The sequence below is a fragment of the Colletes latitarsis genome, chromosome 1 (assembly GCF_051014445.1).
Source record: "Colletes latitarsis isolate SP2378_abdomen chromosome 1, iyColLati1, whole genome shotgun sequence".
In the NCBI taxonomy this organism is placed as follows: domain Eukaryota; kingdom Metazoa; phylum Arthropoda; class Insecta; order Hymenoptera; family Colletidae; genus Colletes; species Colletes latitarsis.
The window spans coordinates 55,698,221-55,717,806 of record NC_135134.1 but is presented as its reverse complement, the minus strand read 5'-3'; the positions used below and the strand labels follow the sequence as shown (position 1 = coordinate 55,717,806).

General features: G+C 47.7%; 1 protein-coding gene across 12 annotated transcripts in view; it reads left to right on the top strand.

Moving 5' to 3' along the window:
* Ten-a (Teneurin-a transmembrane protein) overlaps positions 1-19,586 on the top strand; it is a 594,721-nt gene that overhangs the window by 350,248 nt on the left and 224,887 nt on the right. The window contains exon 1 of one of the 12 annotated variants that reach the window (XM_076772685.1): positions 15,846-16,377. The exons of the other annotated variants lie outside the window; for them this stretch is intronic. Within the exon in view, the coding sequence (XP_076628800.1) occupies positions 16,338-16,377 (40 nt within the window). The 5' untranslated portion in view covers positions 15,846-16,337. Of the gene's footprint in view, positions 1-15,845; positions 16,378-19,586 lie in introns of those variants that run through there. 12 annotated transcript variants of the gene reach the window in all.

Sequence of the window (19,586 nt, the reverse complement as noted above, 5' to 3'; positions counted from 1 at the left end):
GAAAAATGCAAGTGAGCACGATATATTTTTATTGTTGGTAATTCACCGTGACACTTTGCATTTCCGTTGCGATGAAAAGTCTAGCACGCATCGCGGGAAAGCAGAAAAAGGTGAATGGACATCAATTTTCATGCATGGCGGGGAACAGCCGCGGATTAATGAACACGGTTGCAAATGAAACGAACCTATCGCGTAACCGTACGATAGGTGTGACAAATGACGGCAGAAAAGGCGGCGTTGCACGCACGAGAAGAAAACAATGCGTTTCAACTTCCGGACACTCGACGATACGATGAATAGCGTTGCAATTAACGCAGCGGTTTGTTGTACACCTAACAGTGCACCTTGTTAAAAATTTAATTGCAAGTAGTTTGTTGACGGACTGGCCCTTTCAGACGTTATCAAAGTTCTCCTAATGGCAAGAACAGTGTAGATACAACTGCCGCGTTAGCGGGTACGTTAAAGCACTGAATTTCAACGGACTCGGTCTTGGTTTTGTTACACATTTTAAGAAATAGAAGTAAATTCACGATTTTAAAATTCATGTCGTCGGCGCACAAAGGTCAAGAGAGACTTCAACAATTTGTTTCGCTGCAGGGGCGAAACTAGAAGACTTTCTTACGGGATATGGGCGGTTTAACCCTTTTGCAAGATTTGAAATTCGTTTATAAATATGTTTAAAAATACCAAGTCAAGTAGAAATATCGAGCAATGGTCAGACGCGGTCAGCCAAGTTTCTAAGATTAATTTTCTCGAAAACGAAGCAAAGCAGAAAAATGGCGGCACGCGGTAACTCGATGCACTTATTTAACTTGAGCGCGAATCGATTCCTCGTCTGTCGCGACCAGTGGAAAAACGAGCGGCAAGAAGAGACGGCGGGACATCGGTTGTCTTGCGAGACACGAAAGAATTACGGAGCGAAACGGCCAGTATTAATGGACGCGGTTGCAAATGAAACGAACCTATCGCAGGGCTCGTGCGGCCCGCGCGTGATAAATGACGTCCGAGAGGCGTTCGCCACGAAGGGAGAAAAGAAGGCGACGCGACGCCACGCGTCGGCACGCCGCTGGAAACGCGGAACGACCATCCCCACGCGAAGAACAACGTCGCCGTCGGTTCCATGGCTAACGAAGCGACTGGTAATGGAAACAGGAGACAGTCACTTGGCGACCGATGCGTAATGGGTCGTACAAAGTTTCCTTAAAAACTCAGAGTTACTGCACGTTTATTCGTACCGAGTTATCCGAGAAGAAAACCTTCTCCAGCAGTGGTTCTTAACCTCTTTTCTCCGATCGTCTCTCTACTTTAATTCAACCAAAATAAAGATACATAATCGAGCCGTCGAGTAACGCGTCAAGGAAAATGGAAAAAGATTGGAGGAATAAAAATGGATTTAAATTTGCCCAGCCTCGGGGCCGTGTTTCGAATCACACAATAACGAATTTCACGACAGTGAGCGTACATACCGTGTATAGTATGGGCAGAGCATGAGAGACAGGACGTCTGGTTGAGTCAGGTCGGCACGAAGGACCGCGTGGAATTCGTTTGCGTTTTAATGAACATGCGAATGATCGTGGTTCTTCCGCCGTTCAACGCAGACCAACTTCCGTGTCCACCTGTTTTCCACGCGCGTCATTCACACGGAATTGTAAAGCGGAACGAGGAAGAAACTCGTTTCCATTTTGGTCAACTCGGTCGTTGTTCGGGTTCGGTGTTATTCGACGCTGGATGCATCGTTTCAGCGACGCGAAACAGCTTGCGACGGTGTCTATTTTCGCTCTAATTCTAATTACTAAAACAGACCGTTTCCGTGTCCTTCGACAGACCCTGTAACACGTACATCGCTACATTTCTACCGAGTATGCAACGTAGAACTGAAATTCAAATTAATTTCTATCTAACGAATATTGTATATTTTGAATTATAGTAAGTTAAACACAGAAGTTTCCCGGTGCAATTTTACAGATGCTATAAAATGGTTCAAGAATAGAGTTTTCTATATTTCGATCACCTCTTCCCATGCTAGGCTTTCGGATCCGTTTCTGCATTCGAATAACGAGATTCGAACACTCAAATATTAGAATAATGATATTGGAAATTTATTCGTGATATAGCTAGTTCTAATACTCGGGAAATATTCGAATAGCCTCGGCCCCTAGCGGTGATCCGCCTTTTATTTCGGGTACGTTAGCAACGTTTCGACCGTCGTATTTTCCCGCGACGACGTTCGCGGGAATGGAGACAGAATTATGGAGATAGCATTAGAAAATTTATACTGCCACCTCTCGCGCGGCACGGTACTCCGAAGAAATATGTGCGCGAAGGTATGTGTGTGTGTGTATGTGTGGGGATAATCGGATCGAAGTTACTACACGTACGTAAATGCGCATCGGAAACACGTTATTCGGCTATTTTTAAAAGCTGTTTTCCACCTCATAACACTGAATTCGACAAGTGCTGGCTGCAGCCCCGGCATCAAATGCGGCCCGGAAGTTGCAGAGCGCAGCAGAATTTTACAACCCCCTTACTTCATCCGACGTGCATATTGCTGTCTTTCCGGATATCTCGCGAGATGGTTTCCTCCGCCGACGCACTATTTTATTCGACTATGCTCGGCTTACCCCGTCGAATAACAGCCCCCACCCCCTTTCTCTTTAACCGGTTAGCGAATCAGAACCGCTGTTGCTTGAGTTACGTGCTCGAGATGTCGATTACCTTAGCCCTTAACGGGTGAAGAGTTTTAATATCCTATTATTATTGTTCAGCAAACGAGTTTGACAAGATATCCTGAGCTCGTATCACAGTTCGAGTCGTGTGTTCTGGCACGGTTCGATCGGATATCGCTAACACCGTTATTCCGCTGTAAAATTTAACGAAATATCGTCCGAAATTTATACACTGACCCATTTCCAGCAAGCCACCGTTCGCCTGGATCGCGTTCGTTGGGTTTTGAAAATTTAACGGAACTATTGGCCCGCGTATTGTGTATCGTGCATATTTAACTTGATGCCTGGTAATAACGCCGCTGACGTCGTTCGGACGATATTTGCGATAATCGTCGTCGTTGTATGCAACGCTAATTACGGAACGGTCCAGCTGCCAATTCTGTCGCTGGTCGCGCGCAGACTGCGCATTAATCCTTCAGGGAACTGAAACCGAGACGGGGAACTCGGTCGTTAATGTTAAAACGATATATTTCTGTCTTCTAAATACAACTCGAGTTACCACTAAATTTATAAATTGAATTACGTATATTACTATCGTCGTACCTTGAACACTAAAAACGCCTGACTGTACTTTGGATGGAAATTCAGTCAGTCGTGTCCCTTGTAACTCGAAGTTAGAAGCCATGAGAACGCAATCAGAAACGTACAACGAGCCGACAGAAAAAAGAGTAATGTGAAAAATAGATTCGTCGTCCGTGTAAAATGACAAGAACAGACTCTTGATACAGTTTGGAGACTCGGATGCAAAAGTAACGGAACAGAAGAAAGGGATGGAGGGAATCTATTAGATATTCATGGCGACGTGTATAACGCGCGATAAATGACCAAGAAAACAGCGCACCGAAGGCCTTCGGAATACAAAACAGGAGACGGTGAATGAAGAATCCATACGAAGTCATGCGAAGCGAGAGCAGAGTGCGTGTATTGATCTTGGTGGCCTGAGAAGGCGGACGGGGGAGGGTGAGGACCCATCGGCAAAGGGCCACAGGGATGAGGGTGGATAGGATGAGGTCAACGAAGAGTTACAGTCAGCCAGTTCGTGTCATTTCCTACCGCGTGTGTTTGCATACGACTGTATGCGTCCCAAGGCCGACCTTGGGGATACATCGACGTCGATGGAAATTACGACCATCAATTTTTATTCCGTAGGAAAATCTAGCGATATTTTAGACACAGAAAGGGAACAAACGGAGCCGAAATTGCGAGCAAAGGAACGTTTCCAACGATCCGAAAGAATGAAAAAAAAACTAACCCAAACAATTTAGATCGATCCGAGGTTTCCATGTTAGTAGAGAATAAAACAAACACGAAAGATCGTTTTATTCTACTAGGTAAACTTGGCGAGTAGAACCATTATCGAAAATTGATTTAACCCCGAGTTATTTCTGTATAGTTTGATCGTTTGTATAAATTATTCCGTCGTTTGTAAAAGAAGAACCGATGGCTAAAGATTTTTATTTCGTTTCGTCGCGTGGTATTCGGGACAAGCGTTTAATCTCGGATCTTCGCACAGGAAATGACAGCTCGAAATCTCAGTGTTATTAAACTCGACGAAATATTATCGACGCGAGCGTGGCGTCGATACGGGAAAGCCTCAAATATACGAGGGAAGCAAACATTTCGAGAGCCAACGCAGTCCGAAGAACGCTCGGCAACCCCAACTTAATCGCGCGCATACCATATGTCCGGACACATCCGGTACGGTTATGGCAAACGTGTCCACATTCTTCCAAATTGCCTCGCCGCGATCACGAACCGTGTTCCTGAACATTTGTACGCTGCTGCGATCGTTTTTTCGAATCTGTTCGATTATCGCGCGCTCGTTCTGCGTTGAGAATCTACGCAGATTCTGTTCCGCGAATATCGAACGCACAACCATTTACCAAATGCTCCCTTTGTCACACACCTCCCTGCGTAAGCCGTACACTTTCACTAAAGCGGGCGCGACCGTACCTAGCTGGTGCACAGTTCTCCGGGTTCACGAGGCCCGACAAACTTCGCACCTTTCTGGGGTTAATAAATGAGGGGATGAAAATACTATCGAGCGGGGGAAGATCCACGACGTGTTTTCTGGCGCGGCGACGTCGGTTCGCGTTTTACGGACGGGGTCAGCGATCCGTGTTCGGATTCATGCTAGCAGCCAGAAGTCGCGCACCCTGTCGGAAGATTTATCCTCGCAACGGCGTAATCACGGGAACATCTCCGCTGCATAACTGTCACCGTGAATAACACGCGGCCCGACACGTCGACGATGTGACGCGATCAAGATTTCGACTCACCCCCGGAAGCGCACGTGACGGCTCTCGCATGCCCCCGTCTACCCTCTTTTTCTCCACGGGTCGAGGGGTCCAAGGCACATTCGACGGAATATCGTTATCGGTCGGCAACGATCGGACCGCGTAACACGCGTCGATATTGCGGACATAAAGGCTGGCGCGGCGAGGCGCGAAGTAATTCTCGCGAGCAGGAGATAACATCGCGTCCGGTGTCCGAAACGTCGTCGCCACTTTCCGTACCCTTTTGTCCGAAGGGTTGTGACGCGCGTGCGACATCGATTGCGCTTTCTGCTAACGTTTCTGTTAACCTTTCGCGGGGGAAACTTTTTTCTACCTCCCCCCCCCCCTTTGTATCGCACAAGGTGGTGGACAGTTTATTGCTCGTCCAAGGTAAAAAAGATTGGCTCGCAGCTGTCGAAGATCGAGGTAAAAAGTCTTCCACAACCCCTACGAGTTAGCCATTTGCAATCGAAATCGGAGACTTAACATCGGTTTAGCAATCTTCTGTATCACATGGAAATTCTTCACGAGATGACCCAGGATTACCGTCCGTCGAGACCATTATCCACTTCCTATTCACATTTTCCAACGAGCTCTCCCTTTTCGAGCCCACGTTACACAAAAGGTACTTACGACGGTAGCCCTTAATCGATGATCATTCCCTTGATACTAAAGGGGCTCGAAGATAAGACAGCTCTTGTTGAGTCAACAGTTTCCATAGGCCCAGACTTTATCCCTAAGATCTCACCAGCTGCTCCTTCGATAACCCTATCTAAAGAACTCCCTAACAAACCTGATTCCCATTTTAGTAACCCCTAAATACCATAATGGGTACGAATCGTAAACGTCTAAAAGAGTTAGCGCGAATCAACAGCAAGTTCAAACACTAAACTCGCAAACTTCCTTCCGAAACAACCCACTGTAGCGAACCCAGATGTTTGCCCTTGGAATTAATGCGGGCCCTAATCCGTTACAGATTATAACACCATCTTTGCAACGCCTTCTTATCCTAATATATATGGGACGCTACTTCTCGAGCACAAAATGAGCTACTGTAACTCCTTCTTAAATGGAGTATCTCCCAGATACTAATCCATACTTGCTTACGTTTGCGTGCACCATCGAGGACAGAGACTCGAGTTCCTTGCGATACCTAGTCTAAAAGGCGAGATAAATCCATGGACCCAGCACGAAATCGTTCCTCGAGAGTAACTGATCGCAAGGTGCATCGGAAACGGGGCCGTGCGTCAAGCGGGTCGTAACGACGCGGCAATCTGCAGCCGGGAAAACGTAAACAAGCATCGAGAACCGGCATCGGGACGCTGGCAGGGTGCGGGTCACCGTTCCAACACTCGTAACGACGCGGTGCATTTGAACCACGGACAGATACAGCGAACAGCTAGCTGCTAGATAACCGCCCGCGCGAATCGAGCGCTGACGACGCTGGGCGACCGGGAATAAAAGCGTCAGCCTGGAGAGCGTTTCGCAGATATTCCCTCGGTCGCTATCTCTCTTTATGGCGGCCGATTGCGCGCTCGCGTGCTCTACAGATAGCCGACACGCAGACACCGAGACGCTTGGACGCTGAACGGGGGTGAAATAAATACGCACACGCGTGCCACCGACGTATTAACCCGTTCCGGTTGTATGTCCAAAAAAGAAAAATCAGGGTAAGACCTTTGTACGTTGAGTTCAAAAATATATCATCACCTAACGATATCAATACAAATTTTGTCTTGAAAATGAGTGGTATTATTCCCTTGAAATGTTTTCGAATTTTGGGGGTGTAGAACCAGTTTCGAGGAATGGAACAGGGAAAGGGTTAATACAGGCACGCCCTTGCTGGTTCGCATACCTGAAATAATATTACTAGCGGAGGTTATCCACCGGCTACGGTGGTAGCGGTGGCGGTGGTCGCGACGATGGGGTTGCTACCGATGGTGGCGGTGGCGTTGATGGCGTTGCTGGTGGCGGCGGCGGCGGCATCCCGGCCGTTGGTGGTGGTGCCGCTGGTAGGCGTCGGCTGCGATAGTAACGGCGGCGGAGGGTAGCCGCCACCCCGCGGTGTTCCTCGCTCGCCGAGGTAATCGTTCACACGATATTCCTGTTACCACGCCGGATTTAAATAATATTCGCTTTAACAGATTTTTAAACGAATTCCATTCCTCCCCTTTTCCACGACGATTCGCGCTCTTGGCCAGGAAGCACTGGCTGCCCTGTAAAATCTATCAGCGACAGCCAGTTATCCCGATGCTTTCTACGGAAACAAATCATTAACCGAAAGTTGTTTCTCGCTGGAAAACGACCGCCTGACCGTCGGTGCTCCGAGGGTTGATACGAAAATAAAAAATTCATCGGTATTTTTAAGCGCGACCCGTAAAATCTAAGGACGATGTATCGCAGGGTGTAACGCCGTTCGTTGATCTCTCTGTAAAAGCGAGGTCACGAGACGACCAGGTCGAAGAAGAAGTGGAAACGACCGGTGCCGCGTTTCGCGTCGTTTTACGTCTCCCGGGAAGTTCGAGCAGCGCGAAACAAAAAACCCTATACGGCGCGGCCAGTTTGGGCCAGCCAGGTCCAAATACCTCAGCTAAGAAGCGTAAAACGTCTCGTAGACCGTCCGATCGTCGCCATTTCGCGCGGAAGCACCCATAACCGAGGCGACAGGTCAGCCCGAGAGGGAAGGGTGCCACGCTTCGAGCACGGTAAAGGTGGGATTTCAATTTCATAACGCGCAAGGACCTCGTTCGATCCTTATTCGCGCTTATAAACGCGAACGGCCTTGCGATAAAAGTTACTCGAGACGACAACCCCGAGGAAAAGACAGAGTCACGGCTGTCGATGAAACTGGGTAGCCATGTTAGGTACTCTTATCCTACCTTATATTAATTAACTGATCCCTTTTCTATCGTAGAAACATAAATTTCGAATAAAGTCCTTAAAAATGCTTGATCGATGCTTCCCTTAACCTAGTTTTATTTTATTCGGGGGCAGAAGTTAGCTAAATCTGACGTTAAGCGGTGAAAAGCTGCACGATAGCTAGAGGACACCGGTTGCCTGCGTGCCCGGAAAATCGTTGACTGGATTTCGCAAGGGGGGTTGTAAAAGGGGACGACGCATTTTCGGTACGCCGGAAGAGAAGAGGAAACCTGTCTGACGGTGGTTGGCTAGGTGACTGGGACGAAAGAGGGTGCGGAAAGCCCTTATCTTACCTGAACTCTTGCGCCGCGTCGGGGCATTCATAAAGTCTCGGGTTAAGCCTCTCCCTCGACTGCATCCTCCGTCTCTCTTTTTCGCTCCAGGAGCATCCGAGTTCGCTTTCTCGCTCGCAGCCGGCAGCCACTCGAGCTCCTCCGTGCGGTGGCTTGTAGCGGCTTGACCGAGAAGGTATAATCCGCTGCACACACTAGTTACAACCCATTAGTTGCCGCTCCTCTGCCTCTATCCCTTGGAACCGCTCCGTTCAACCCTCTGGCTCGTCCACTCTCTTTCTCTCTCCCCGTCCCACGACTCCTCTTCACCGCACCCTTTAGCCGGTACCCTTAATAATGCATCCGGAAGATGCTTAATCGAGTCTCGCAACTCATTTGTGATTCGGTGGGTGCGCTCTCGTCGCTGTGCTCTCTTCGTTTCGTCGTGGCTGCAACCGTTCTCCTCGCGAATCCCGTGTCTCGCACACCCTTCCTTCTATGTCTATCCGTCCAGGAGAGAACTTCTCGTCAGTGGTCGGTCCTGGTAAGCTCCACTCCCGCCGACGAAAGCTTTCCAGAGTCGGCGAAATCGAATAACCGCGACGCGTCGTGAAGTTTCGAATCGTTGATCTAATCAGCCGTCCATCTCGCCACGCGACTCTGCCGGTAATTTCACTCACAGCGCGCGCAGCGCCAGTTACGCGCGTCTTTTCTTGCATGCGCGCGCCCCCTACAGTCGTCTCACACCCGCGTTCGAGGTTATTGTAACTCGCGGTCTTCGTTCGCGGATTTTGTGATAGGTACAGGATTTACGAAGGAGAATTTAGGTCGATGGTAAGTCCAGAGTCGGGCAAACTCTGATCGAATAGATAAACGCTAAATGGAAGTAAAATTTCGATACCAAGCAATGCTCATCGTCGAGTAATGTTTCCTTGCAAAGACTGATTAGAAGTTACTTTCTCTGCCCGGAATACCTAACCTCTGAAACAGACTTTTGCGAAATCGACGCTGTGCATCCTCGGTCGGAGTGGTCTGCGTTACTTGGCCACTTGAAAGTTAGGGGATTAACTTTTTCCAGAAGGGGTTCGAGTTGGAAACGACGTTGCCCTAGAACGCGGAGGGCAAGAAGCCGGTCGACTCTCGGACGGCGTCTACGGAAAGGAGACGGACAAAGACGGAAACGCGCGTGCACGGAACGGGAGAAAGAGACGCGGCAAAAGAAGGGAAGGGGTCGGTTAAAAGCAGGAGAGATAATTAGCAACGGTGAGTCGTAGATAACGAAGTGTACGAAGTACACGAAGGCAATTATACGATAGTCGAGTGGTTGTATAATAACGAGAAACGCTTACGTGCGCGCGCGATCGCCGAGGCCGGTGTCCGTGCCGTTCCACGTTTATTTGTGTCTATTGGAATGCAACGATGTCATTCACGTTAATTGGAGATGCCGTATAGGTGCATTATATTCGCGCCGCGATGCCACGATCAACCGCGAAACGACGCGATGCCGACCGCCATTAATTTGCAAAACGATGATTAGGGGGTGGCGAGAGTGGAGGAGCGACGGGACATGGGGGTGGGGGGAGATGGCAGGTAGAATAAATCAAGTGGTTTCTTCTGGATTCGGTCGCGGGACTCGTTAAAAAATGCCCGATGAATATGCATAAACCGACGCGCGCGGACCGACCTTTAACGATCGCGCCAAATTAGAACATACAGCCACGCGAAAGTTATGTAATTTAGCGTCCCTTGTAATTAGTGGGCCCGCGATGTTCGAGGAATCCGTCGGCGGCGGTTTACTTTCGCCGGATGTATATCTTTGCAAACATTAGGGCGCCGAAGGAATGCGCCAACGTTCGCCTTCAACACCGAATTATCCGTTAATTGCGCGCGGATTCCCGCGGACGAAATTCCACGCTTTAACGCGACGACATGATTTTTAAACGGCGTCGAGACCGCCCGCTGCGGATTCTGCGATGCAATAGTTATCGTATTATGTACCTTTTCTGTGGCATAACTGCTCTGGGAGCAACCGAAAAGTAGGCAGAACGATGTAACCCTATCGTTTCAGGTCGAAAATCGTGCTCTAGAGGTTGAAAAATGTTTGAGGTTCTTTTATTTTTCCATTATGCATATTAAGGATAGATGTAAACAAACAAAGTTGATTTACGTCAGGTTCAACTGTTCTAAAAAAGCTTGGAACGATGTTACCGTGCGATCAATTTCGCGAGTCACTCGACCAACTCGCAAACTCCGAGCTCGCGTCCCTCAATTTTCCAAAGTAATGTTTTCAGTCGACCGGACTCGCGTTCCGTGTAATTTAAACGAGATCATAAAAGCACGAATCGCCCCTGCGCGGTAAAAAAAAAAAAGTAATCGCGCGAACGAACGCGGGTACGTGACGATGAATGGCCGCCGTTTTACTTTCGTTATTTTCCAACCATTTCTCTCGGCGACGTCAAATGTCCACACTATTACAGAGCTGTTCTTTTACCTAAAAACCAATCTGTAACGTATGATGCATTGCCGGGGGAGTGGGAACGTGCGCGTGCATAGACCCATAGACACGGGACGCACACTGGAACACCAAAGTCCCTGATGTATGTTGGACAGGGACGGCTCATTGGCCCGTTTTAGGGAAACGGTTTCCGTCCCGGGGGTCTATTTCGCGTCTGCCGCTTTGCAGCCCACGGTGATATTGGATTCATCATTCAAACATCTTCGGAATCGCCCGTTCGTATCGCGAATCAGCCCTGAACGCGCAAACACGGATGGGAGAAAACGATGCTATCGATGGAGGTATCGAAACATATCGCGACTGTCCCACGGAATTGGGACAGAACCGTATCATTCGAACGATTAAAGATAGGAAAATACGTGATAAGACAGGATGGAATGGCTCTCGATGCTTCAACTTCCTTTGTTCCTGTTATCTGGCAATGTATGTGCACGTTATTCCAAAGTGCAACTCCGCTTGTTTTTTTTTTTTTTGATACGACTCTGTATTTTATGGTCCGCCGATAACCGCAGTTTTTCATTCCTCGCAACGATGTAAAGATTTTCTGTAGATGAGTTATTAGTTGAACGAGATCGTTACTGGCGTGGGCGAGCAATTTAGCGTTTTAAAAGGACACGAAGGGCCCTTCAAACGAAAACTATTTTGAATTCTCCTGTTTCAAACCTCTTAGACGATACAATCCCGTCTTCGCGAGACACCCTGTATAGAACAACCGTTTACCGTAACCATTCGCTGTTGTCCTTTACGCTATCTGTATCTGAAATGCGCGCCACGTTTCTCTGAAGCCTGGATTTCTGCCATTGAGTTGTCCTCGTTTCGCAATTAAATGACCATTGAGATTGATTGATCGGATATTGTCGAAATTATTCCGTAGCACGTTAACGAAAATACACACTTTTTTTATGGTAACTGGACGAAAGTAGCAGTTCGTTAAATCTGAGTTTCGCCGATTTTTTGAAAAGTTCCATTTTTACGGTACACGAGTGCTATCTTCAAAGGCTATTTTCCAGCAGTTCCAAAATATTCGAGCGGGTTTTCATAAAGAGAATGAACGGAAACTTTCCTCTCAACAAGAAGTATCAAACGCGCGTACGAATTTAACAATTTCCGTTTCGTCGACAAAGGGAACTCGCCAACATGTAAATGCGTAGCTAGCACGTTGCAAATACGCCTCGATACTATTGTTTAACAAGGGGAATCGTTCAACCTATGGAGGGAAAAAGGTTACTTTCTTTCGTTTCAATTTTCCAGTTCGTTTTCGCCGAAACGTTTCTACCCTGTCCGATCGTGCTTCGGACAGAGGTTCCTGGCGATAAATTGCAACGATACCGGGCCGCCATTTTCCATGACGAGCGAAAGAAGGCGAGATATCGGCCGCGAAATCTAGCGGCTGTCTTCAAAAAATTGGCGAACGCCCAGAACGAAGCTGGCGCTCCTCAATTTACAACCACCATTTTTAAAACAAACGTAGATCAAGCTGAGTCATTCTTCGTCGATAGAGGGTAGAATGATTCAACTTTTTAATATCTGTTCACGATGGTGAACAATTTTCCGCTACTAGATTTTTCATTAAAGCTATACCAAGAGATTCTGCCTTAAATACATCGTCGTTGTTTGAACTCAGGTATCCACCTCGTGGTCGAAATTATGATTAAAGATGAGAAAACCTCAGCAATAAGGAATGTCAGCAAGTCAAAATTGAGAGTAACTATGAAAAGAGACAAGGACGTTTGCTTTGAACCGAAAGAAAATTGTGTTTGTCTTCTCGAATCGTGATTCACCCCGGAAATAGAGAGGGAAAAGGAAGGTCTTTGCTCGCGGTGGGGGCGTGTAGGTCAGTTCATTAATAATACATCGGTCCCCATAGATTTCCCGTATTTTTATGGCGACGCATTTCCAGCGATTCATTAATTGCTGACCTTGTTAGCGTAGCATTGTGAAGCGGTGGTCCCGCAACGGTGCTTGAGCGGCGCCCGCGGGAATAACCGGGGGACAAAGACGTAACCGGGCGAGAATAAGAGAAAGAGAGAAACGGACTAGGAGAGAGAATCTCGCTTGGCATTGTCATGCATTCAGCCCCGGCACATAATAATGCCAGGGTCCTTTGTCGTTTATGCGCCCTCCTGTTTTCTGGCTCGCTCTAGTCACGATCGCCGGCTACCATTGCCCCGTATTCCCGTGTTCCCGCAGAGGTCGCTTCCCTCCTTATGACCTCTCGCGCAAAAAGGGTGAGCCGACCGCGCGTTAGGGAGAAAACGCCGAGCCAGCGGGAAATTGGAGGATCTTTTTGGAAAAATTCCCTTCGCGAGTCTGTTAGCACCCGGAAGAAATCCAGAGTGAGATTTTAAAGCGAAAACAAGGCATATTTTGATCCACGGAATCCTGGTTTTGAAGGGTCAAGGTCCTCATCGACCGATTCGAGACAAAAATCTCTAGCAGCCCCTGCTTCTGAGCAAACCGATGGCATCAACCTCGTTGCTCGGTGGCGGAAACTGCTGTATATTAATAACTAGCCCAAAGGGCTGAACCGGTTGCGTGTTCCGTCTTCGGATGGAATAAGGCCAAACATTTTCAAGGAAAGTTCACGCGTTGAGACATCGTGCTCTAGAACCGGGCGTGTTCTCCTGCAGACAACGCTTCGGGCGTTGGAATACTTGGCCACCTAGGATTACGAACCTGGAGCCTCGAGGGTTCGGATCTTGGCAGTTTTGCAACCCCGTTGCCCTCTCTTTCTGTGCCTCGGAGTAATTCAACTTTGAGGTCAACGCCCTCGGGAAACGAGAGTTGTCCAATCGAGTAAACATAAACAAACACGTTATTCTTGCGCGCAGAGGTCGATCAGTAATTTAGTTTTTCCTTAAATAAAACTATCTAGCTATATTTCTATAATCCTTGTTATTACAGAACTCAAAAGTAGAGGGTTTTTCTATAGCACGCCGATGAAAACAAGCTCAGAAATATTTAGTTAAGCCCTACAAAAGCGTTCGATCAATCGTAAGGATAGTTTGGTCCATCCTTTCGAGTTCGTCCTTTCGAAATTATACGTCAACGTTCGCAGAAGACCCTCCAAGGAGGGGGGAACGTCGCCCGGTGGATTTCCGAGCATGATCGAAAGTTCTTGCAGTATTCCGAATTGCGTAACAACCGTCTACAATTGAGATCCTGCAGTTTAGTAACTGTCCTTCCATGAGCAAGTTCTTTGAGCGTCCTCGGATAGGAATTGGAGTCCAGAGACAGCGCGGACCATGCAATTGATTCGCCTTTACCAATTCAACAACTAGGAGACTTTTTGTTAAGATAGCCCCGACTAGTTGGAGCGAAACGGGACGAAAGTTAGGTATCCATTCTAACTCATCCTGCAACTCCACTTTGCAGGGAATTTTCGAGAAAAGTAGATAATTTTGACAGTTGAGAATAGATGGCGAGAAGATTAGCACAATTTCCTGGGGAATTTCAGAAACTCTGGATTCGAAATTCGGAGATACCTTAATAGCGCCAGGTTTTCAACTCCGTTCGTCATTTATTATCCGCAATCAGTATTTAGCTTTATAAATTTGTACATCATCAATATTTTAACCATCGAGAATTCATTAAATAATATATAATGTTTTCTAACCGCATGGAATATTAATATAGATTCCACATCGTAGCAACGTTAATTTCGATGTTAATTATTATGTTAATTATGCGATGCTCGCATTTTCAAGTAAATAGTGTAATAAATTTTGGTGTCTTGAATGACCTCAGAAGTCGTTCTGGGGCTAATGATGTATTGAGAGGAAGACAAATGATTATCGTAGATCACACCTAAGACATAGACGCTATTGATCATGCGGATCTGTACATTATCAAACATATAAGGGCACATTATCTGACGATTTCGAGATAACCCAATTGCGTAATGACAGGAGCTTATTTCGATCCGATCACGACATATAGAAATCATTGCGGTATACAAGGAACAGAGATTTTGCTTTGGAGTAAATATTAAGCAACTTATCCACAAAACTGATAAACAATTAGTCAAGATGCCGCGTTAGGAAATGGCGTGAAAGTCTGTTTCGAGTCCAAATGAAATTTCACGTATATAAAGAGAAAAACAAGAGATTACTCGTTTATACTCCTAATGGTACACGCGTCCACGCGATCATTTTCCACCCGTCTTCGTTCCCGGGATTCGCCCGCCAAGTGGTGACCACTTGAAGCGGCAAGCCATCAACAACTTTCCCTCGACGAGCCAACGGCTCTCATCTCCTTCCCGTTTAGCTTCCCTAACCGACTAGAGCTAGCATTAAAATACATCTCGCGCCATCGCTTCGCGGGGTGGCTCGACAACCAGACAGCTCGGAGAACGAAGAAGAAGAAGAAGAAGAAGAAGGTGCAGAAGGCAGGCAGGCGGTGTGTCGCGTTCGGATGTTGGAGGCGAGCGTCGCGTTCTGACGAGGGACAACTGGGCCAATCGATACCGCAGCCACCGACGGCGGGTCGGCTGGAGCGCGGGGGTGGATGGCAGAGAGCGAGCGGCGGTTGTAGGCCGGTGAACGTTTGCGACGCGGAGGATTCAGGGTTGGCTGAGGGGATGGTACGGGGGTATTTTTGCGGGGTATGGGGCTGTAGGTGGCGGTAGGCAGCGATAGGTGGCGGGCAGGATGTCGGCGGGGGTGGCGGCGTGTTCCCGATCGACGCTCCGGTGGCAGCTAGGATGGCGCCACTGTCGAGCCTCTGCGTAGCGTGGCCGCCGTCAGGCTCTCCGCTGTGCGATCGACACTGTGCGCAGAATCGGCTTGCGGACCAGCGTTCCACCACAATGTTGTCGGACCTGTCGTTTTGCCCCGCGTTTCGATTGTTGTTGATGCTACCGTGCCGCTGGAAAAATTCGCGTCGCGTCGATCGATCCGCCGGTTAACGCCAGCCGCGACCGCCGACCACGGGCCACGCGTCGCGACGCGACCGACGACCGACCGTCTGGCCGCCGTAAACCCGCGAGTCGAGTGTGCAGCATCCAGAGCCGAACTCCCCCGCCTAACTCTCATAACCTTAAAACCTTGCGCGTGACCACGACGAACGCCGTGCGGCTGGCGATTTACACAGACACGGCCGTCCATCGCGGGGGCGCCGCGACGCACGTACGTGCGTATAAACAGCCTCGTCGATCTTCCTGTCACCGTCTGTGCGCGGATGGATCGGTCCTGTTCGACCACCAGCTCGGAAATTAGTCGCCAGAAGGGCCAAGGTGCGTCGCCAGTCCTTTTATAACGTGGACGATCAACTGTGGGGACGCGAGGGTGAACGACCCCTTCACTTGACGAAAGTCGCCTAACTAATTTAGCGGTGTCCGACGTCTGGCGTACTTTTATTTTTTTTTTTTCCGTGGACTTTTTCGCGATACGGTGTCTCGAAGAAGTAACGCTAGGAGGTCTCGATAGCGCGTAACGATCTGGAACCGGCGGGGATCGTAGGGACAATACGGTGCAGGAAGTGGTGAATGGGCGGTCTCGCGACTGTTTGAGATGGAAGTGAGTAATAGCGGAGTAAAGTGACCGCTGTATTGGTCCTGATGATCATCGTACGGCCATAAACTGTCGCCCGAGTGATTCAATTGCTACCGCAAGCCGACCTAGCAGCAACGATGCATCACTACTATACGCAAGAAGACATAGATCGTGTCGGTAAGTGGGAGTCACGCGGATTTGATGTTTATCTCTTTACCCGATAACCTGTAGTTTTTATTTTATCCCCGACGCGTCCCCGGGGGGAAATATTTGTGACGAATAAGAGCTACTTTATTGCCGTTTCCGAACGTGATGGAACGTCGAAACGAAGAATCGATGGTCACGGAAAATTGACTGAAGTGTTTGCATCGATGTGTATACAGAGTCCACGTTTGATGGATGAGGAGGATTTGTCCATCCTGTTGTTAGCAAGCTAGTTTTCTGAATACGATTCGGAGTCTGTAATGCTCCAAGCGTGTCGCATATTTGCAATTAAAAGGATTTGCGTGCGATTGTATGTTATTTTTACATTGCAATTATTGATTTGTTATATGTCCTTTGAAATTTGCTCTGCAATTGAAACAAATGTTGTTTTTGAAGTATAATACCAGGTTAGGTTTGCGACCGCATGTTCCGTACCTGACCTTGCACTGCAATTATGTACACTATCGCTTAAAAGTTTGGAGAGCACTTGGATCTTTATAGTAAAACTTTTACACGCACATATTGCATCAGCCTATTATTATTACAGCCTATGCAATTCCACGAAACATTTTTGTACGTTTATTAGCATATCATTTTTGTAAATTCACTGGATGTCCTAGACTAATGAGCTGTCCCTAACAGATGGGAAGCCAGATAATGCCTAATGGTTAGATTATCATAGTTTGTCGAGCGATCGAGTAGGATAAGGTCGGGTCAACCACTTTTAACTTTTACCCGGTCGACGGCGCGAGTTAAGGGGGATGTGTTGGAGAACGTCGACGACAACGGGCACGGAAACGGGACGGCGTTAATAATTATTCAACGAAAAAGCGCCACTCCGAGAATTGTATACGATTACGAAGTTTGTCGGCGTTCCTTAAACGATCCGAGCGGCGACATCGCGATTTACAATGCAAATTCGAGCGGCGTATAACTTCGCGGAATTATCGGTCAAATCGCGAGTTTCGTCCCGAGCTGTAAATTGTTCGTTCGCGTATTTACACGGAATTAAAGGCGTTCCTTCGAGACCACTCGAATTACCTTACACCGTCATCCAATTTCTCGAATTACGACGAACGCGAAACCTATCACGGTAAATGGAGTTCAGCGAACTGATCTTATTACCGAATTCGCATTTCTTTCGAATCAGCTCTTTCCTTCGGCGGTGTTCGATCTATAAAAGAGCCGAAACATCCATCTTCTCACCTTTGATTCTTCGTAAACTCACGAAAAAGACGACAATATTTCGTCAAACTGATCCAACCTGAAAACGTCGACATTTATGTTTAATATGGGCTACGTTTGAAGCACGCGTCGTTATTTTATTTTAATCTCGAGTTACACAAGAGTCGAGACTGAATTAATGAGTCCCTCGAGGACGCTGAGGAACCACCCCTGTCCACACTGCGTGGTTACTTCAACGTTGCGAATGAACCGCTCGATTACAGTAGTCAATCTGTTCCACGATACCTTGTCTTCGAAGAATATGTTATGTTAGTAACGTATGAAAAAGGAGACGATAAAAATCAGGGGCGAACGGAGTTTGAAAAATTGTCTGACGACGGATGGAGGGTACAGGATGATACATCCGGTCTGAATTCCTAGCCACGAACCCCTCCGACATTTCCATCACGCCTATATTCTTCTTTTTTTTTGTCCCCTCGCGGCGTGAAAACACGCGTACGGTATTCTTAACATTAACGCGCCTATTTGGAAAATGTATGCAGGTTAGATCCCAGGCGTTCTGGCTACCACCCCTTGTACCCAGGATTATATTAGGTCCTTCAGGCTTTCCGCGCGAGTCTCCTGCGGAATTTAAATTGGCCCGGATACGATAGCGACGAAATGAAGGAATGGAATAAAATTTTCAACGCGTTTTCTGCCGGGTGCATCGATTCCGGTCCGCGTCGCGGATAAAACGTTTATACTTGCGTTGAATTTAGCGCGCCTCTACGAAAAGAAATCTTCGATTCATAAGAAGGAATATATCGCGAACAAGTTTAACAAAGGACCATCCCGAGGTGTAAATCTCCAATTTTGATGAACCTTCGCAATTATGTAGTTCTCATAAATCTATTAGACACGTATTTTTTTGTGGCTGCTAATATTCATTTTAAGGAGTTGAAATCAGCTTGGAAAAATTATTTTTAGTTGCAGGGGTCAAATGCAAGCATTTTTGGTCAACAGACATACCCCCGAAATCCTACTCAGTTTCGAGAAAAAAATTCCTTACCGAAAATATCATTTCTGGCCAGAAATGTCTGCCCGAATTTTCATGCGAATCTTTAAAACGTCATAACTTCTGAACGGAGTTTCATCAAAATTGGAGATGGTCCCTTGTAAGTAGAATTCGGGGGATTATCCTTTCGAAAAGAATCAATTACTCCTGGTGATAAGATGTTTATAATATTCTCTTCCCTGAACATACGTCTTATAATTCCGCGAGTTCAAAACCCAGATGGAGACTGGTTGCTTCAGAAAGTTCTCAGAATGATCAGCAGTTTCCTAGACTTCAAATGTCTCAGTTGAAATTTCTTAACCTAGTACAGAAATACAACTTGTTACGTGTAACTTGCTACGACTATAAGAGCGACAAGTAGACGGATGTAGACAACGTATGACGTTTATTCCGTGGAACATCATCAAACCTGTCTTCATATTTTTTTATAGCGGATCGATTACAGAGAAAATCGTGCATAGAAACGATCCTTCTGATTGTTTTCGCCGGAGCATTTAACGGAACCCCGGGATCGTATTCGCGCGGGACGCCACTTGACTCCTTTATTCGCGATCGCGTGCTCTCGAGCCCCTTGGTCTGGTAAAAAATGTCGAGCGAATGGATCATGTCCAGGGTTGGCTGGCGATAAACAATAAGGAGGCGAACGAGTAGGACACCGTGTGCATTGTTCGTGTCTGCGTGGCGGGCGTCGCACGTACGTTGGGTCGCGCGTACCCGTAACGCATTCTGCTTTAAGGCCGTTCTCGGGCTGCTCGTAAGCAAATTAGAATGGCGCACGTGGCTCGCATAAGTCGGCTCGCTGTCTGCTTGCTCCGTGTGGGGCACGTCGGGCTGGATTTGTAAGGCCACCCCTTTTCCTGCTCGCGTCCTCCGCCTCTCCGCTACCGCCCTGGCCATCGTGCCAATGGGCTTTTCTCCTCTTCTTCGCCCGAAGGGCACGGAC